The following is a 17,488-nucleotide window of genomic DNA, read 5'->3' on the forward strand; positions in this document are numbered from 1 at the left end:
GCAGAGTTCTTGAAACAATTTCGGCTCATCTTTGAGGAACCCGGGAAGCCCTCCTCGGCAGCGACTCAGCTGTTGAACCTACATCAGGGGCGACTCTCTCTGGGTGAGTACGCCATCCAGTTTCGGACCTTGGCCGCGGAGCTAGGTTGGGATAACCCAAGCCTGACTGCGGTATTTTGGCATGGGGTCTCGGCCAACATTAAGGACGAACTCACAGGCCGGGAGCTGCCCTCAGATCTGAATGACCTCATCCGTCTCTGCACCCAGGTGGACATCCGGTTCAGGGAGCGGGCCTGTGAACGTCGCGCTGGTCAGCAGGTTGCAGGGGCTAACTCGAGGAGCTCGCACAAGAGCCCTGCTTCCCCATCGCTGTGTGTGCCCGATGGGTCTGAACCTATGCAGGTTGACCGGGCGGCCCAGGAGAGACAGCGGAGACGCTCTAAGGGGCTGTGCCTGCATTGTGGAGTGAAGGGGCACTTTGCCAGTGAGTGCCTGAAGAGAAAGAAGTCGGGAAACCAGCAGCCCTGATACCGGCTAGGGAGACCGGGTCAGGGCCAAAGTCCTTCTCCCCTTGGATGCAGGTTTTGGTGCCAGTTCTACTGGCGATTAAGGATACCCCTTGTTTTGAGGCGCTAGTTGACTCGGGGGCGGGAGGCAACTTTATCAGCGCGGACCTGGTGCGGGTTCATCAAATTCCTACGATGGAGTTACCTCAGTCCATCACAGTCTCAGTGGCTTGGGGACTGGTTCGGGGAGTTCTCCACTCCAGAACCGTGCCTATGACCATACGGGTAGGAGTCTTACACAAAGAAGTTATCTCCTTCTACGTCCTTCCGTCGGCCATTGAGGCCATAATCCTGGGATTACCCTGGCTTCGCCTGCATAACCCTTGCATTGATTGGGCCCGGGGTGAATTGACGGCGTCGGGCCCGGGCTGCCAGAAGGTCTGTCTCGCCAGCCCCAGTGACACTTCCTTTGGATCAAGCCAATGTTGTGTTACCGGGGCCCTACAGATCCTTTGGAGATGTTTTTTCCAAACAGCAAGCAGAGATTCTGCCTCCTCATCGCTCCTATGACTGTGCCATAGAGCTACTACCTGGCACTGAACCTCCCCGTGGCCGCGTATACCCCCTATCCCGGCCAGAGACGGAAGCCATGTCCCAGTATATTCGAGAGAACCTAGCTCGAGGCTTCATCCGGCCCTCTAAATCGCCCGCGGGGGCTGGATTCTTCTTCGTGGAGAAGAAGGATGGGGGGTTGCGCCCCTGTATTGACTACAGGGGACTCAATGCCATCACGCGGAAGGACAAATACCCCCTTCCCTTGATTTCTGAGATGTTTGACCGCCTCCAGGGGGCCCAGATCTTCTCCAAGCTCGATCTCAGGGGGGCCTACAACCTTGTGCGGATCAAGGAGGGGGATGAGTGGAAGACGGCGTTTAACACCCGCAATGGGCATTACGAATATCTGGTAATGCCATTTGGACTTGCTAATGCTCCAGCCGTCTTCCAAGCCTTCATGAATGACATCTTCAGGGATCTCCTGTATAAGTTTGTGATGGTCTACTTGGACGACATTTTGATTTTTTCAAGGGCTGAGGAAGAGCACCAGGAGCACCTGAAGACCGTATTGCAGCGGTTGAGGGAGAACCACCATTATGTGAAATTGGAAAAATGTGAATTCCATCGCTTCGAACTGCTCTTCCTGGGGTACATCATTTCTAACCACGGGCTGCGTATGGACCCCAGTAAGCTGACAGCCATCCTGCACTGGCAGCAACCTATGGGGCGTAAGGCTCTACAACGCTTCTTAGGTTTTGCAAACTACTATAGGCAGTTTATTTGGAATTACTCGTCCCTGACTGCCCCTCTTACTGCCTTGACTAAGAAGAACGCTGACGCTCGCAACTGGTCGCCTGAGGCGTGTCAGGCCTTTGAGAATCTGAAACAGGCATTTGTTGGAGCTCCAGTGTTGCGCCATCCCAACCTGACAAATACATTTTTCGTGGAAGTGGATGCATCATCGGTTGGCGTAGGAGCAGTGCTGTCCCAGGCCCACCCCAGTGGTAAACTTCTCCCATGTGCATTCTTCTCTAAAAAGTATACCCCTGCCGAGAAGAATTATGCCATCAGGGATCAGGAGCTATTAGCCATTAAATTGGCCCTGGAAGAATGGCGTCATCTGCTGGAAGGGGCGCAGGAGCCCTTCACGGTGTTCACGGACCATAAAAACCTGACTTATTTACGAGAAGCGAGAAGGCTGAATCCTCGCCAGGCCCGGTGGGCACTATTCTTCTCCCACTTTGATTTCATTCTGACCTATCGTCCAGCGGAGAAGAACATCAAGGCAGATGCCCTCTCCAGGTCCATGGAGGCTGACCTGGAGGAAGAACCCCTGCAGTATGTAATTAAACCCGATGTCATTGTGCCCGCGATGACGCTAGCAGTACCTGCAGGTATGACCTTTGTGCCACCCCGGCTGAGAGAAAAGACACTCCAATGGGGGCATGCTTCTCGAATGGCAGGATATCCCGGGATCCTGGGAACCAAGCGGTTCATCTCCCAGCAGTATTGGTGGCCTTCACTTGATCGGGATGTGCAGGAGTTTGTGGCTGCGTGTCCTGAGTGCGCCCAGCATAAAGCTGACCGTCGGAGACCCCAGGGGTTGCTGATGCCTTTACCGGTACCTGAGAGACCGTGGACCCACATTGCCATGGACTTTGTTACGGATCTGCCTAACTCTGAAGGGCACACAGTTGTCTTGGTAGTGGTGGACCGGTTTTCTAAAATGGCCCACTTCATACCCATGCCTACCCTTCCTTCGGCGGTGAAGCTGGCACAGTATTTCATCAGCGCTATTTTTCGTCTCCATGGTCTGCCAGAATCTATTACCTCTGATCGAGGAGTACAGTTTGTCTCAAAGTTCTGGAGAGCCCTGAATCGGACCCTTGAAATAAAGCTGAACTTTTCGTCGGGATATCACCCATAATCCAATGGCCAAACAGAACGAGTGAACCAATGCTTGAAGCAGTTCCTACGGATGTATGTCAATGAGCACCACAACAACTGGAGTCAGCTGCTGCCTTGGGCAGAATTCGCTCATAACAACCGAGTGAGCTCGGCCACGGGCGCTTCGCCCTTTTACATCGTATATGGACGACATCCGCGGATACCAGCCCCCTTGAAAACCAACTTGGATGTCCCGGCAGCGGCCGATGCGGTGACCTCGCTCCAAGCAATTTGGTCATCAGTTCAGAAAGCGCTGCGAGTGACCTCTGCTCGTATGAAACGCCAAGCGGATCGGTCTTGCAGAGTGGAACCGCACTTCCAGCCTGGCGACTTGGTGTGGTTGTCCACGCGTAATCTTCGTCTGAAGATTCCCTCCTCCCGCTTTGCACCTCGATTTGTGGGCCCGTATCCCATTGTGAGGCAAGTGAATCGGGTCTGTTATCAGCTAAAGTTACCACCTACATTACGGGTACATAACACCTTTCATGTGTCCTTGCTGAAGCCTTTGATTCTGAGAAAAGGGGCTTTGCCTGCTAGTCCAGCCATCTCAGCCTTCCAGGGGGAATACGAAGTCCGGGATGTCTTGGATGCAAGGCGCTTCCGGGGACATCTCCAGTATCTCATTGCGTGGAAGGGATATGGACCGGCAGACAACTCCTGGGAGGACGCTACTCATGTCCACGCGCCAGTCCTAGTCAGACGGTTCCATCGCCTTTTCCCTCACAAACCTAAACCTCATGGATGGAGTAGGGGGGCCCTTGAATGGTGATGTTATGATTCTGCCGGTTTGGCTGAGGGGGAGGGGGGACGTCTCTTCTGATTGGCTGCCAGGGGTTGTGCTGACGTCAGGGGATAGTACTTTAGCCTGCAGCTGAAGAGTTTCTCTGCTTTTGCGTTACTTATTTGGTGGTAACAGGAAAGCCTGATAGGTTTCTCTCAGAACGTGCTCTAGGTTCTGACAGGGATCTGTGTTGATTTAGAGTATTCCTTTCCTTCCCTCTAGGTTAGCTGCTGCTGTGTGTGTGTGTGTGTGTGTGTGTGTGCGCGTAGCTCTGTAATCAGGGTCAGCTGCTCGTTTGTTTAGTGGGGGCTGGGCATTGCTCAGCCTCCGGGGCTCTGGGCTGAGTGAGAGCGTTCTCCTTTGTTTGTTTGTTTTAAGGATTTCTCTCCCCAGTGTCCCGGCCTGCTGGCTCAGTGAGTTTAACCCTTTGTGTTCTGTGTGCCTCTGTCTACAGTGGGTTTGAGGCAAAGGCTTTCTGCCTTCCTTTTGTGTTTGGTTCCTCTGGCTTCTGCCTGGGGCTCCTACCCTGGTGGGGGGGGGGGGGGTTGCTGTGTTAGTTCCCCTGTCCTGCGCTAGTCCCCTGCGTGGGCGTGGCCCGCTCTGGTCCTTTGTTTCCCTCTCTGCCCTATTGCTGGTGTTCAGCGCGTGTCTGGCATCTTGGGGCCCTCTGGGTTTTTTCACCCCTCCCTGTGTGTGATTGGATTCCAGTTCAGCCGTGAGGCTCGCACGAGTGGCTCTGTGTGCGTGGGTTCCGGTTCGGCCGCGAGGCCCGCCTGTATGCCTATTTCCCTTCTTCCTGAGGGACTGGGGGGAGGGGTAGCTTAGGGGGTATTGGGTAGCTGGGGTGTGCGGTGGTGGGTCGGTCTCCCCTTGGCCTGGGTCGGCGCCCTGCTGGCCTCGGCCAGGGCCCAAGGGCTCACGACCAACCCAACGGATTACAGACAGTAGGTTTGGGGTGGGTTAGGTGAGAAACAGGGGGAGCTGGGTTATATGAGAGACAGGGAGAGATGGATTGCAGGTAAGGAAACTCTTGTTAGAGGAAAGAAGTAGGGCTGCTGTGGGATCGTAAGTATGTGCCAGCTCACCATAGCATTTCTTTTTGGTTGTGTTATAAAGGCCTGCACAGCTATTGGAGTGCCAATCAGCCAGGTGCAGGGAGTGTATGGAAGTGGTGGCCAGGATTTAAGTGACGGTGGGAAATGGTAGTTTTGTAGGGGATTTTGAGTTTAGCTTGTACCCTTTTCAGTAACACCTCAACCCAATTTATATTTAGGTAGAGTATTTTCTTGTCACTGGAGAGCTTACAGTCTAAATTTGTACCTAAACCAATGGAGAGTTATGTGACTTGCCCAAGGCTTCTCTGATTCTCAGCCCACTGTTCTAACCATTAGCTATGCCTCCACTCTGTAGAGCAAGGTGGAAGAGATGATGATAGCTGCTGGTAGAAGTGCAATTCAGGGCCGTGCCAAGGGTCTCTGGTGCCCCCCTGCAGACTATCAGTTGGCGCCCCCCCCCCCCCTAAAGGTTGGGATATTGGCACAGCACGCAACGCCCTGCACAGTTTTGCATTTTCAAAATTGCACGGGTTTTTTTTGAACAGAAAAAGAACCCTGCAGAAAAAAACAGGTGCAAATCTATGCAGGTACTTTTTTGCCTGTGCAATTTTCAGAAAGAAACAGATATGCTATCTTTGCACTTGGAACAGAACTTGAAGTTACTGGCCTATTTTTAAAACATTGATGAAAACGACAGAACCACAAACTCAAAGTGAAAAAACAAACCTTCCTCTTGATAAGAAATGGCCCAAAAGAAATAAAAAATTTGATCAGATGCCCAGCTGGCAATAACTGCATCAAAAACAAATCCAAACAAAGAAAACCCCCCCCCCCCCCAACAACTAAAATGTCTAAGCAAATGTCAGAGAAAGAAAACACTACTTTATAACTGTCTAAAAAACCTAGGTAGAGGAAAACAAGGGGGGGTTGTTTTGTTTTTTGATAAAGGTAAAGAGGAAGTAAACTTTCTTCGGCAGCTTTACAGAGCAATAGCACGGGAAGATGTGCCTGACAATCTTAATCAATGTTGCACATCAACAATGAAAGACTTGCTTTCTCAAAGAGCTCTTGAGATATTTTCCGGTGATGAATTGAATATGGTCATATGTAACTCAAGTTGAATGTCGATCTTCAGCTAATACTAGCCGCAAGCCCGCAAGACAAAGTTTTGAAAAAAGAAGAATAAAAGATATAGCTCTTTTTGCTGCAACTCAGCTCCCTCATGTTCAGTGCTAATGACATGCGAATTTAGGCAGCCTGTCGGCGCTGAGAATGAGGGAGCTGTTTTGAAGTTGGGGGAAGGATGGCACCTGACGTCTGCGCTTTAGTGTTGCATCAAGCACAGTTCTTCAGTGCATGCCCAGAACGCCAAAGGGAGTAGGAGAGAAGGGGGTGGAAGAAGTACCTGTTGCCCAGCAGTGCGACGAGTTTTGCAAGCTTTTCCAACTACTCCTACAAAGCAAAACCTTCTTGTTGGTACAGTATGCTGGTCCTTGCAAGTCCTTAAAAAACCCTTACATGTCTCTTTCCATGGTCACTTTTTGCTGCTTCCAGAGCTCCACAGCACCGCTCCCAGCCCTGGCTTCCTCCCTACATGGTCTTCTGTGGTGGAGTTTTAGGCTTTGCTTGTCCTTGTTTAGCATTTCTCTGGTACTGGGGATTTCTACAGCTCTGCATAACCTTAACGCTAGCTCTTGCTGCTGAACATTGGGAAGGAATAGGGAGACCGCGTGCGTTGAAGAGCTGGGGGCGGTGCCAAACAGCCGAGCGCTGCGCCAACACGGTACGATAGAGGTTTATTTTTTTAATTTTTAATACAACACTTGGCCGGCGGCGGCCACAGCGGCGCCCTTGAAGGCAGGAGCCCCCTTGCCGTGCTTACCCCGCTTACTGGGTTGGCACGGCCCTGGTGCAATTCAGGGTGTGTGACTTGTGTTTTCTTCTGATTCTCGAGGGCTAGAATACACCTGACTAACCTTCCTGTAAAGTATCTGCATTTTGAACACATGCTTAAACAAAGGGATCTACCACACCCACATACTTGGAGACTCCTCTTTACTGGTTAGCCCTTCAGCAGGTCAAGAACTCCTCTTTACATATGAGTCATCCTAGTTTGATGATGATTGATGGCTAATGAAGATAGAATGAATAAGGGGATATTTTGCTAGTCTATACTTTTACATTTAAACCATCGTAGCCAGTTTTCTGTTGTACAAAATGTTGGTTTTACAAATGTAGAAATTAGAATCAACAAACAAGTTGTAGGGTGATACTTAACAGTACATTTATCACTGGCTTTCAAAAACTGCATGCCCTTCATCAGTTCAGCACAAAATAAACTAGGGGTGATCTTGCCCAAATATACAAGTAGAGCAGTTGCACTACAGTTAGGGTTACCTTATATCCTCTTTTTGGACTTCTTCAGATATGTCCTGCAGGATTTTTAGGGAAATGCCCTTTCTTTTATGTGCCTATGACCAACAAACATACCCATATAATGAGATAAACCATTTCTGGACTATTAGTCAGTTTCATAGGAGCCAACTTTTCAAAATGATTGGGGGTGCTGACATTTTTTTTTTTTTTTTACAGGTGGTGCATTCCCCCTCCCTCTCCCCATCCCCCCTCACCCCCCTGCATTCCAGCTAAAACTTAATGCAGAAAAAACATAATGTCTTGTACTTACCTCACAATATAATGCAAAAAACTTCTACTACTACTACTATTCAGCATTTCTATAGCGCTACAAAGCGTACGCAGCACTGCACAAACATAGTCCCTGCTCAAAGAGCTTACAATCTAATAGACAAAAAATAAAGTAATCAAATCAATTAATGTGTACAGGAAGGAGGAGAGGAGGGTAGGTGGAGGCGAGAGGTTACAAGTGGTTACGAGTCAAAAGCAATGTTAAAGAGGTGGGCTTTCAGTCTAGATTTAAAGGTGGCCAAGGATGGGGCAAGACGTAGGGGCTCAGGAAGTTTATTCCAGGCATAGGGTGCAGCGAGACAGAAGGCACGAAGTCTTGAGTTGGCAGTAATGGAGAAGGGAACAGATAAGGAGGATGTATCCATGGAGCGGAGTGCACGGGAAGGGGTGTAGGGAAGGACGAGTGTGGAGAGATACTGGGAGCAGCAGAGTGAGTACATTTATAGGTTAGTAGAAGAAGTTTGAACAGGATGCGAAAACGGATAGGGAGCCAGTGAAGCGACTTGAGGAGAGGAGTAGTATGAGTAAAGCGACTCTGGCGGAAGACGAGACGGGCAGCAGAGTTTTGAACCGATTGGAGAGGGGAGAGGTGACTAAGTGGGAGGCCAGCAAGAAGCAGATTGCAGTAGTCTAAACGAGAGGTGACAAGGGTGTGGATGAGGGTTTTGGTAGAGTGCTCGGAAAGAAAGGGGCGGATTTTACGGATGTTGTAAAGAAAGAAACGACAGCTCTTGGCGATCTGCTGGATATGAGCAGAGAAGGAGAGAGAAGAGTCAAAGATGACCCCAAGATTTCGAGCTGAGGAGACAGGGAGAATGAGAGAGCCATCAACAGAAATAGAAAACGGGGGGAGTGGGGAGGTGGGTTTGGGGGGAAAAATGAGAAGCTCGGTTTTGGTCATGTTTAATTTCAGGTGGCGTTGAGACATCCAGACAGCAATGTCAGACAAGCATGCTGAAACTTTGGTTTGGATGCAAGGTGAGATATCAAGGGTAGAAAGGTAGATTTGGGAGTCATCAGCATAGAGATGGTAGGAAAAGCCAAGGGATGAGATTAATGAACATAGGGAAGAAGTGTAGATAGAAAAGAGGAGGGGACCAAGAACAGAACCCTGAGGTACACCGACAGGCAGAGGGATAGAAGTAGAAGAGGATCCTCCAGAGAGAACACTAAAGGTGCGGAGGGAGAGGTAGGAAGAGAACCAGGAAAGGACAGAGCCCTGGAATCCAAGTGAGGACAGGGTATCGAGAAGTATGCTGTGATCGACAGTGTCAAAAGCAGCGGAAAGATCAAGAAGAATGAGGATGTAATAGAGACCTCTGGATTTAGCCAGTAATAGGTCATTGGAGACTTTAGTAAGCGCAGTTTTGGTTGAGTGGAGAGGGCAAAAACCAGATTGTAGTGGGTCAAGACCATACTGTTCTCTTCCTGTCTCACAAAACTTGAAAATTCTCGGAGTCACCATTGATCGAAATCTCACTCTTGATGCCCACGTGAAAAACACTACGAAAAAGATGTTCTACTCCATGTGGAAACTCAAAAGAGTAAAACCTTTATTCCCGAGATACATCTTCCGTACCTTGGTACAATCAATGGTAATAAGTCATCTGGACTACTGCAACGCACTATATGCTGGCTGCAAAGAACAGACTATTAAAAAACTCCAGACGTCCCAGAATACGGTCGCCAGACTCGTATATGGAAAAACTAAATACGAAAGTGCAAAACCCTTAAGAGAGAAACTTCACTGGCTCCCACTTAAGGAATGCATTGCATTCAAGATCTGCACGATTGTACACAAAATCATTCACGCAGACGCCCCAACCTACATGCTAAATCTTGTGGACCTACCTCCTAGAAACGCCACAAGATCATCTTGCAAATTTCTCAACCTACACTTCCCCAGCTGTAAAGGACTAAAATACAAGATGATGCACGCCACCACCTTCTCCTACATGAGCACGCAGTTAAGGAATGCATTGCCCACACAGACCTAAAAACAATCGACGAAACAACTACCTTTCGCAAATTTCTGAAGACATATCTCTTCAACAAGGCCTACAATGAGAACCTACAGCCCCACTAACCCACTTCACCAACCCATTCAATTATGAAAGCCCACCTTCTATAAATACCCTAATAAATCCCTTCCTTCTTCCTTCCCTTGACTAATCTCTACACAATACTAACTATACTTGATACACTGGAATAACTATGTTATCAATATTATGTAAGCCACTTTGAACTGCAAATAGGTGGGATAAGGTGGGATACAAATGCAATAAATAAATAAATAGCTCTGCCCTACCCACCCCCCATAGTCTGGCATCGGCCCTCCCTTCCCAATCCCCCACCCAGAAATACATCAGCATGAAACATAAAACTTTTTTTTTTTTTTTTTACCTGGGCACTGCTGCAGAGCCTACCCCCCATCCTGATGCCCAACATGAAATTATAAAACTTTTTTTTTTTAATCTGGGCTGTGCAGAGCCCATCAGCATTATACATAAAACCTAACCAGTGCTGAGCCCTCCCCCACTCAAACACCGCCCCCTCAGAGTAATCCAAATATTACATAAAATAAGAAAATGTTTTTGTAGGTTCCTTTTTTTTTTTTTTACCTGGGCGCTCCCCTGCAGATCATATGTGTACCGCTACAGCCTCTGCTCCTGCCCCCGTACTTCGCTTCGGGCCTTGGCGCTCCCGAGCTCTCCCCGATTCCCGCCTAGGCGGGACAAACTGCTGGGCCCGGAAGTTGAAAAAATGAAGCTGTGTCGAGGGTGGGCTGTGGCGAGCATGCAGGGATTGGTCTGGAGCGGCTGCGCGGGACCGGACAGGAGGACCGACGAGACTTACTGGCCCACCACTGCCTAAGTTCAGGGCAGACTTCAGGTTGCCAGGTGGAAAATATTTTTCCAGCCCAAAGGAGCCCAAAATCCAGCCCAAAACCCGCCCAAACTCAAACCCCGCCCCTGACACCCCCGCCCCCGCGTCATCACCCCCGCCCCCGCCGTCATCAACCCCGCCCCCGCCGTCATCGGCCCGCCTCCACGTCATCGGTCCCGCCTCCCACGTCATCGGCCCCGCCTCCACGTCATCGGTCCCGCCTCCCACGTCATCGGTCCCGCCTCCCACGTCACTAACCCCGCCCAAAAACGTCGCTAACCCCGCCCACCGCGGCCGAAAAAGCAGCCCAAAAAACCGCCCGAAGCCCAAAAAGCAGCCCAAAAAACCGCAACCCGCCGCGGGCAAAAATTTCCCGCGGTGGGTCGCGGAAAACCGCCCAATTGGGCGGTAAAACCGCCCACCTGGCAACACTGGCTCCTCTGTGCTCTGCTCTGCCTCTCTGTTGCAGGCTTGCAATGCAGCATGCATCATCCCCCGCCTATGCGGGACCGGAAACAGAGCAGAGCCAGAGAGGGAAAGCGTCGGCGAGGCGAGTCAGTCCTGACTCTGGAACATTTGAAGGAGCCTGAGGTAGGAGCGGAGGCGAGGTGGGCGGACAGCACAGTGAGGGGACGGTGTAAAAACCGGATACAGCGGGATCAGATCTGGCTTTTACACCGTCCCCAGTGAGTGGTGCAGGGCAGGGAGTCGCGTCGGGACGGTGCAGGGAGCGCCGTGGGAGCGGGCGGGACTTTATTCCAACGATGATGTTACGTGACACTGCAAATTATTGGGGGTGCTTGAGCACCCACAGCACCCACGGAGTCGGCGCCTATGGTCAGTTTAGATACATGGGAGTGGTAAAGAGAGAGAAGGGCATTGCTGATCTCTCTGTTCCCTTGCTTGTTGAATCTGTTAAAGGAATTTTGTTTGTACAGCACAACTTTGAGCATATGTCTTGCATAGACTTTCACAGTTATCTCTGAAAGCAGCCAAAGTTGTTGAGGAATATGAGCTCTTCTGATAAGTATACTTGGACTCAGACAAACTCAAATCCAAAAGTTTTTGAAAAGTAGATTATTGTCACCTGCTGTACTATACGTCAGTCACTGTTTGATGTGTGTTCATTAACTAAAGGCTACGATTAAATATTTCTTTAGCAAAGGTAGCAACCATTTAATTTTTTTCTGTACTTTTTTTTGTCTCCGCAAATATGAGAACCCTAACTACAGTAGCAATGTGTGTTTTTAAAGCTGTATAAAGTTGTAGAGCAAGAGGATGGGAAAGGAAGGGGACAGAAAGTTGAAGAACACAAATAGAATTCTGGTAAAGGAGGGGGCGGGGCAGTAGGGGGAAGAGGGAGAAAACTAATGTCCCTTTTTTGTTTGTTTTAGGGTGTTTGTCCATTTTAGTTCTAGTTATATATATATATATATAGTTAGTTCATAGTTAGTTCTAGTGGACATCCTTTGAAGTCCACTCCATCCGTCTATTCTACCCGTTGCCACTCAGAGTGGCAGTCATTTACCGCCCCCCTGATAAATCCCTCCCTTCCTTCCTCACCGACTTTGATGCCTGGCTTTCTGTTTTTATTGAACCCTCATCTCCATCCCTCATTCTCGGAGACTTCAACATACACGTTGATGACCTGTCCAACTCTCACGCTTCTCAGTTCCTCACTCTAACATCCTCCTTCAACCTCCAGCTATGTTCCACCACCCCTACTCACCGTGATGGCCATTGCCTTGACCTCGTCCTCTCCTCTTCCGGCTCACCCTCCAATTTCCACACCTCAGCTCTTCCTGTCTCTGATCATCACCTGATCACCTTCACACTTCTTCACCCTCCCCCTCAGCCCCGCCCAACATTAACCACTACTTCCAGGAATCTCCAGATTATGACCCTCCCACCTTATCATCTAGTATTTCTAATCTCCTCCCCTCCATCATGTCCTCCGAGTCTGTTGACGAGGCTGTCTCCGCTTACAATGCCACTCTCTCCTCTGCTCTGGACACCCTTGCACCATCCACCTCCCGTCCCACAAGGCGTACTAATCCCCAGCCCTGGCTGACCCCTTTCCTCCGTTACCTTCGCTCCTGCGCCCGATCTGCTGAACGCCTCTGGAGGAAATCTCGCACCCATTCAGATTTCCTTCACTACAAATTCATGCTATCCTCCTTCCAGTCCTCACTATTCCTTGCCAAACAGGACTATTACACCCAATTGACTAATTCTCTCAGCTCTAACCCTCGTCGTCTCTTCGCCACCCTTAACTCCCTCCTCAAAGTGCCCTCCGCTCCCACCCCCCCGTCACTCTCTCCTCAATCACTGGCTGACTACTTCCGCGACAAGGTGCAAAAGATCAACCTTGAGTTCACTACCAAGCCACCTCCTCCTCTTCACCCTTCAACCCTCTCCCTCAACCAACCAACCCAGACCTCCTTCTCCTCCTTTCCTGATATCTCCGAGGAGGAAACCGCCCGCCTTCTTTCCTCCTCAAAATGCACCACTTGTTCCTCTGATCCCATCCCCACCAACTTACTTAACACCATCTCTCCTACTATCACCCCCTCCATCTGTCATATCCTCAACCTCTCTCTCTCCACTGCAACTGTCCCCAACACCTTCAAGCATGCTGTAGTCACGCCACTCCTCAAAAAACCATCACTAGACCCTACCTGTCCCTCCAACTACCGCCCCATCTCCCTCCTACCCTTCCTCTCCAAGACACTTGAGCGCGCAGTCCACAGCCGCTGCCTTGATTTTCTCTCCTCTCATGCCATCCTTGATCCGCTTCAATCCGGTTTTCGCCCTCTTCACTCGACAGAAACAGCACTTTCTAAAGTCTGTAATGACCTGTTCCTTGCCAAATCCAGAGGCTACTACTCCATCCTCATCCTCCTGGATCTATCCGCCGCTTTTGACACTGTCAATCATGACTTACTTCTTGCCACACTGTCCTCATTTGGGTTCCAGGGCTCTGTCCTCTCCTGGTTCTCCTCCTATCTCTCCCACCGCACCTTCAAAGTTCACTCTCATGGATCTTCCTCCACCCCCATCCCCTTATCTGTTGGTGTTCCCCAGGGATCGGTCCTTGGACCCCTTCTCTTCTCAATCTACACCTCTTCCCTGGGCTCCCTGATCTCATCTCATGGTTTCCAGTATCATCTCTATGCTGATGACACCCAACTGTATCTCTCCACACCAGACATCACCGCGGAGACCCAGGCAAAGGTATCGGCCTGCTTATCCGACATTGCTGCCTGGATGTCCAACCGCCACCTGAAACTGAACATGTCCAAGACCGAGCTTATCGTCTTTCCACCAAAACCCACTTCTCCTCTTCCTCCACTTTCTATCTCAGTTGATAACACCCTTATCCTCCCCGTCTCATCTGCCCGCAACCTCGGAGTCATCTTTGACTCCTCTCTCTCCTTCTCTGCGCATATCCAGCAGATAGCCAAGACCTGTCGCTTCTTCCTCTTTAACATCAGCAAAATTCGCCCTTTCCTCTCTGAACACACCACCCGAACTCTCGTCCACGCTCTCATTACCTCTCGCCTGGACTACTGCAACTTACTCCTCACCGGCCTCCCACTTAGCCATCTATCCCCCCTTCAGTCTGTTCAGAACTCTGCTGCACGTCTCATATTCTGCCAGAACCGATATACTCATATCACCCCTCTCCTCAGGTCACTTCACTGGCTTCCGATCAGATACCGCATTCAATTCAAGCTTCTCCTTCTTACCTACAAATGCACTCAGTCTGCTGCCCCTCACTACCTCTCTACCCTCATCTCCCCTTACGTTCCCGCCCGTAACCTCCGTTCACAGGATAAATCCCTCCTCTCAGTACCCTTCTCCACCATCGCCAACTCCAGGCTCCGCTCATTCTGCCTCGCCTCACCCTATGCTTGGAACAACCTTCCTGAACCCTTACGCCAAGCCCCCTCCCTGCCCGTCTTCAAGTCTTTGCTTAAAGCCCACCTCTTCAATGCTGCGTTCGGCACCTAACCCTTACCGTTCAGTGAATCCAGAATGCCCCAATTTGACTGCCCCTATCGGACCGACCGTTCACTTGTCTATTAGATTGTAAGCTCTTTGAGCAGGGACTGTCTCTCTTTGTTAAATTGTACAGCGCTGCGTAACCCTAGTAGCGCTCTAGAAATGTTAAGTAGTAGTAGTAGTAGTAGTAGTAGTAGTTATATTTTTAGTTTTGAAGCTGCCTTTTTAATATCTAGATTGTGAGTTCATCGATGTAGTGTTCTAACCTGTAAAAATATTCTCCCTCTTGCCTCATTCTTCTCCATGATGTGCTGTTTTCTGTCTGAAAGAATAACTGGAATATTCAACCATCGGCACTAAGAGGCTTATAAGCCGCTCACTGCTACAGGGTGAACTAACCCTGGATGTTCAATGCTGGAGCATGTGCGGCTTCCGGCATTGAATATCTGGGTATGTGCATTGACCCTGATATTCAGACCAGTGCCTGGTTAACTCAGTGCATAAAGTTAGGCCAGCCTTCTTGCTGGCCTAACTTTATGTGCTTACTTAGGTGGTTAGCGGACTGAATATGGCTTCTAATTGGCTAAGTTGTGGCTCCGCCCAAACTCTGCCTCCTCCTAATGTAGCCGGTTAGGGAATTGCTGATTAGTGGAGATATTCAGCGGCACTATCTGACTACCCTGCTGAATATTGACAGCCAGCTAGCTCAGCAGGGTTTAACCGGGCAGGAGCCTCTCCTGCTTAGTAAAACCCCTTTGAAATCAGGCCTGTAGAGTCCTTTCATATGTGCTGACAGAATTTATGGTATTGGTATTCTGCTTGGTTTTTCTTTTTGAATATATTTGAAGTTTGCTTCTTACTTCTGTCTTTCTTTTGCAGAATGTGTTGGCCAAAGCTCTGTACGACAATGTGGCAGAATCTCCAGATGAGCTCTCATTCCGTAAGGGGGATATCATGACGGTGCTGGAGCGCAATACTCAAGGCTTGGAAGGCTGGTGGTTATGTTCACTGCATGGACGGCAGGGCATTGTGCCAGGAAACCGGTTGAAAATCTTGGTTGGAATGTATGATAAGAAACAGAGCAGTTCTGACCAAGGACAACAAGTACAGCAGCAACCACAATCACAGTCACAGCCCCAGCTGCAACCACAGTCACAGTTTCAGCCTCCACCGACACCAATGCCTTACCCTCATCAAGGGATCTACAATATGCCATCCCCTGCCTCACAGTATGCATCAATGCACCCTGCATATCAGACCCAGGGAGATAATATCTACTTGATTCCAGCACCAAATAAGCCTCATCAGCAGAGCCTTTACCAGAACTCCCAAGGTGCACAGAGTCAGTCCAGTTCATACCAGAGCCCTCCCACGAAACAGCCAGCTCTGTATCAAAAACAGACACCTCACCACCAGATTGAAAGCCAAACTCAGGACATTTACCAGGTTCCACCAGCCCTGAATCCAGTGCAGGATGTCTACCAGGTTCCGGTGGGATCAATAAGCCCACCTCAGGATATTTATCAGTTCCCTTCATCTACTGGCTTGGGGCAGGATATTTATCAAGTGCCGCCTTCCATGACCCAGTCCCAGGATATCTACCAGGTGCCACCATCCATGGATAAAAGAAACTGGGAAAGTGGACAGTTACCTGGAAAGGTACAGTACTAGAAATTATACCCAATGTTGATTTCCATGTGTTTATTTAGTTGGATATATTTCACACCTGTATCTGTAATAGCTCAAGGTGAGTTATATTCAGGTACACTAGGTATTTCCCTGCCCCCAAAGGGCTTGCAGTCTAATTTTTTACCAGAGATATTCATGTGTTGTTAATTGTGCATGTAGGGGGTAAATCTATGAAAATGGCACCTATAGTTACATGCCAAATATAAATATACATATACATATATCAGTGATCAGAATATCAGCATATTATATGCGTGTATGTGTACACATAGGTGCATAGTAACATAGTAGATGATGGCAGAAAAAGACCTGCACGGTCCATCCAGTCTGCCCAACAAGATAAATTCACATGTGCTACTTTTTGTGTATACCTTACCTTGATTTGTACCTGTCCTTTTCAGGGCACAGACTGTATAAGTCTGCCCAGCACTATCCCCGCCTCCCAACCACCAGCCCCGCCTCCCACCACCGGCTCTGGCACAGACCGTATAAGTCTGCCCAGCACCATCTCCGTCTCCCGCCACCGGCTTTGCCACCCAATCTCGTCTAAGCTCTTTAGGATCCATTCCTTCTGAACAGGATTCCTTTATGTTTATCCCACGCATGTTTGAATTCCGTTACCGTTTTCGTTTCCACCACCTCCCGCGGGAGGGCATTCCAAGCATCCACTACTCTCTCCGTGAAAAAATACATCCTGACATTTTTCTTGAGTCTGCCCCCTTCAATCTCATTTCATGTCCTCTCGTTCTACCGCCTTCGCATCTCCGGAAAAGGTTAGTTTGCAGATTAATACCTTTCAAATATTTGAACGTCTGTATCATATCACCCTTGTTTCTCCTTTCCTCCAGAGTATACATGTTCAGGTCCGCAAGTCTCTCCTCATACGTCTTGTAACGCAAATCCCATACCATTCTCGTAGCTTTTCTTTGCACCGCTTCAATTCTTTTTACATCCTTAACAAGATACGGCCTCCAGAACTGAACACAATACTCCAGGTGGGGCCTCACCAACGACTTATACAGGGGCATCAACACCCCCTTTCTTCTGCTGGTCACACCTCTCTCTATACAGCCTAACAACCTTCTAGCTAGGGCCACCGCCTTGTCACACTGTTTCGTCGCCTTCAAATCCTCAGATACTATCACCCCAACATCCTTCTCCCCATCCGTACCTATCAGACTCTCCCCGCCTAACTCATACGTCTCCCGTGGATTTCTGCTCCCTAAGTGCATCACTTTGCATTTCTTCGCATTGAATTTTAATTGCCAAACCTTAGACCATTCTTCTAGCTTCCGTAGGTCCTTTTTCATGTTTTCCACTCCCTCCGGGGTGTCCACTCTGTTACAGATCTTAGTATC

At 49.4% G+C, this 17,488-nt stretch overlaps 1 protein-coding gene across 1 annotated transcript in view; it reads left to right on the plus strand.

The window, feature by feature from the left end:
• The window catches only part of BCAR1 (BCAR1 scaffold protein, Cas family member), a 504,782-nt gene that overhangs the window by 212,471 nt on the left and 274,823 nt on the right, over nucleotides 1-17,488 (plus strand). Inside the window, 1 exon segment of the mRNA XM_030203684.1 lies at nucleotides 15,321-16,100. Coding sequence (XP_030059544.1) covers nucleotides 15,321-16,100 — 780 coding nt within the window.

The sequence above is a fragment of the Microcaecilia unicolor genome, chromosome 5 (genome assembly GCF_901765095.1).
Source record: "Microcaecilia unicolor chromosome 5, aMicUni1.1, whole genome shotgun sequence".
Lineage (NCBI taxonomy): Eukaryota > Metazoa > Chordata > Amphibia > Gymnophiona > Siphonopidae > Microcaecilia > Microcaecilia unicolor.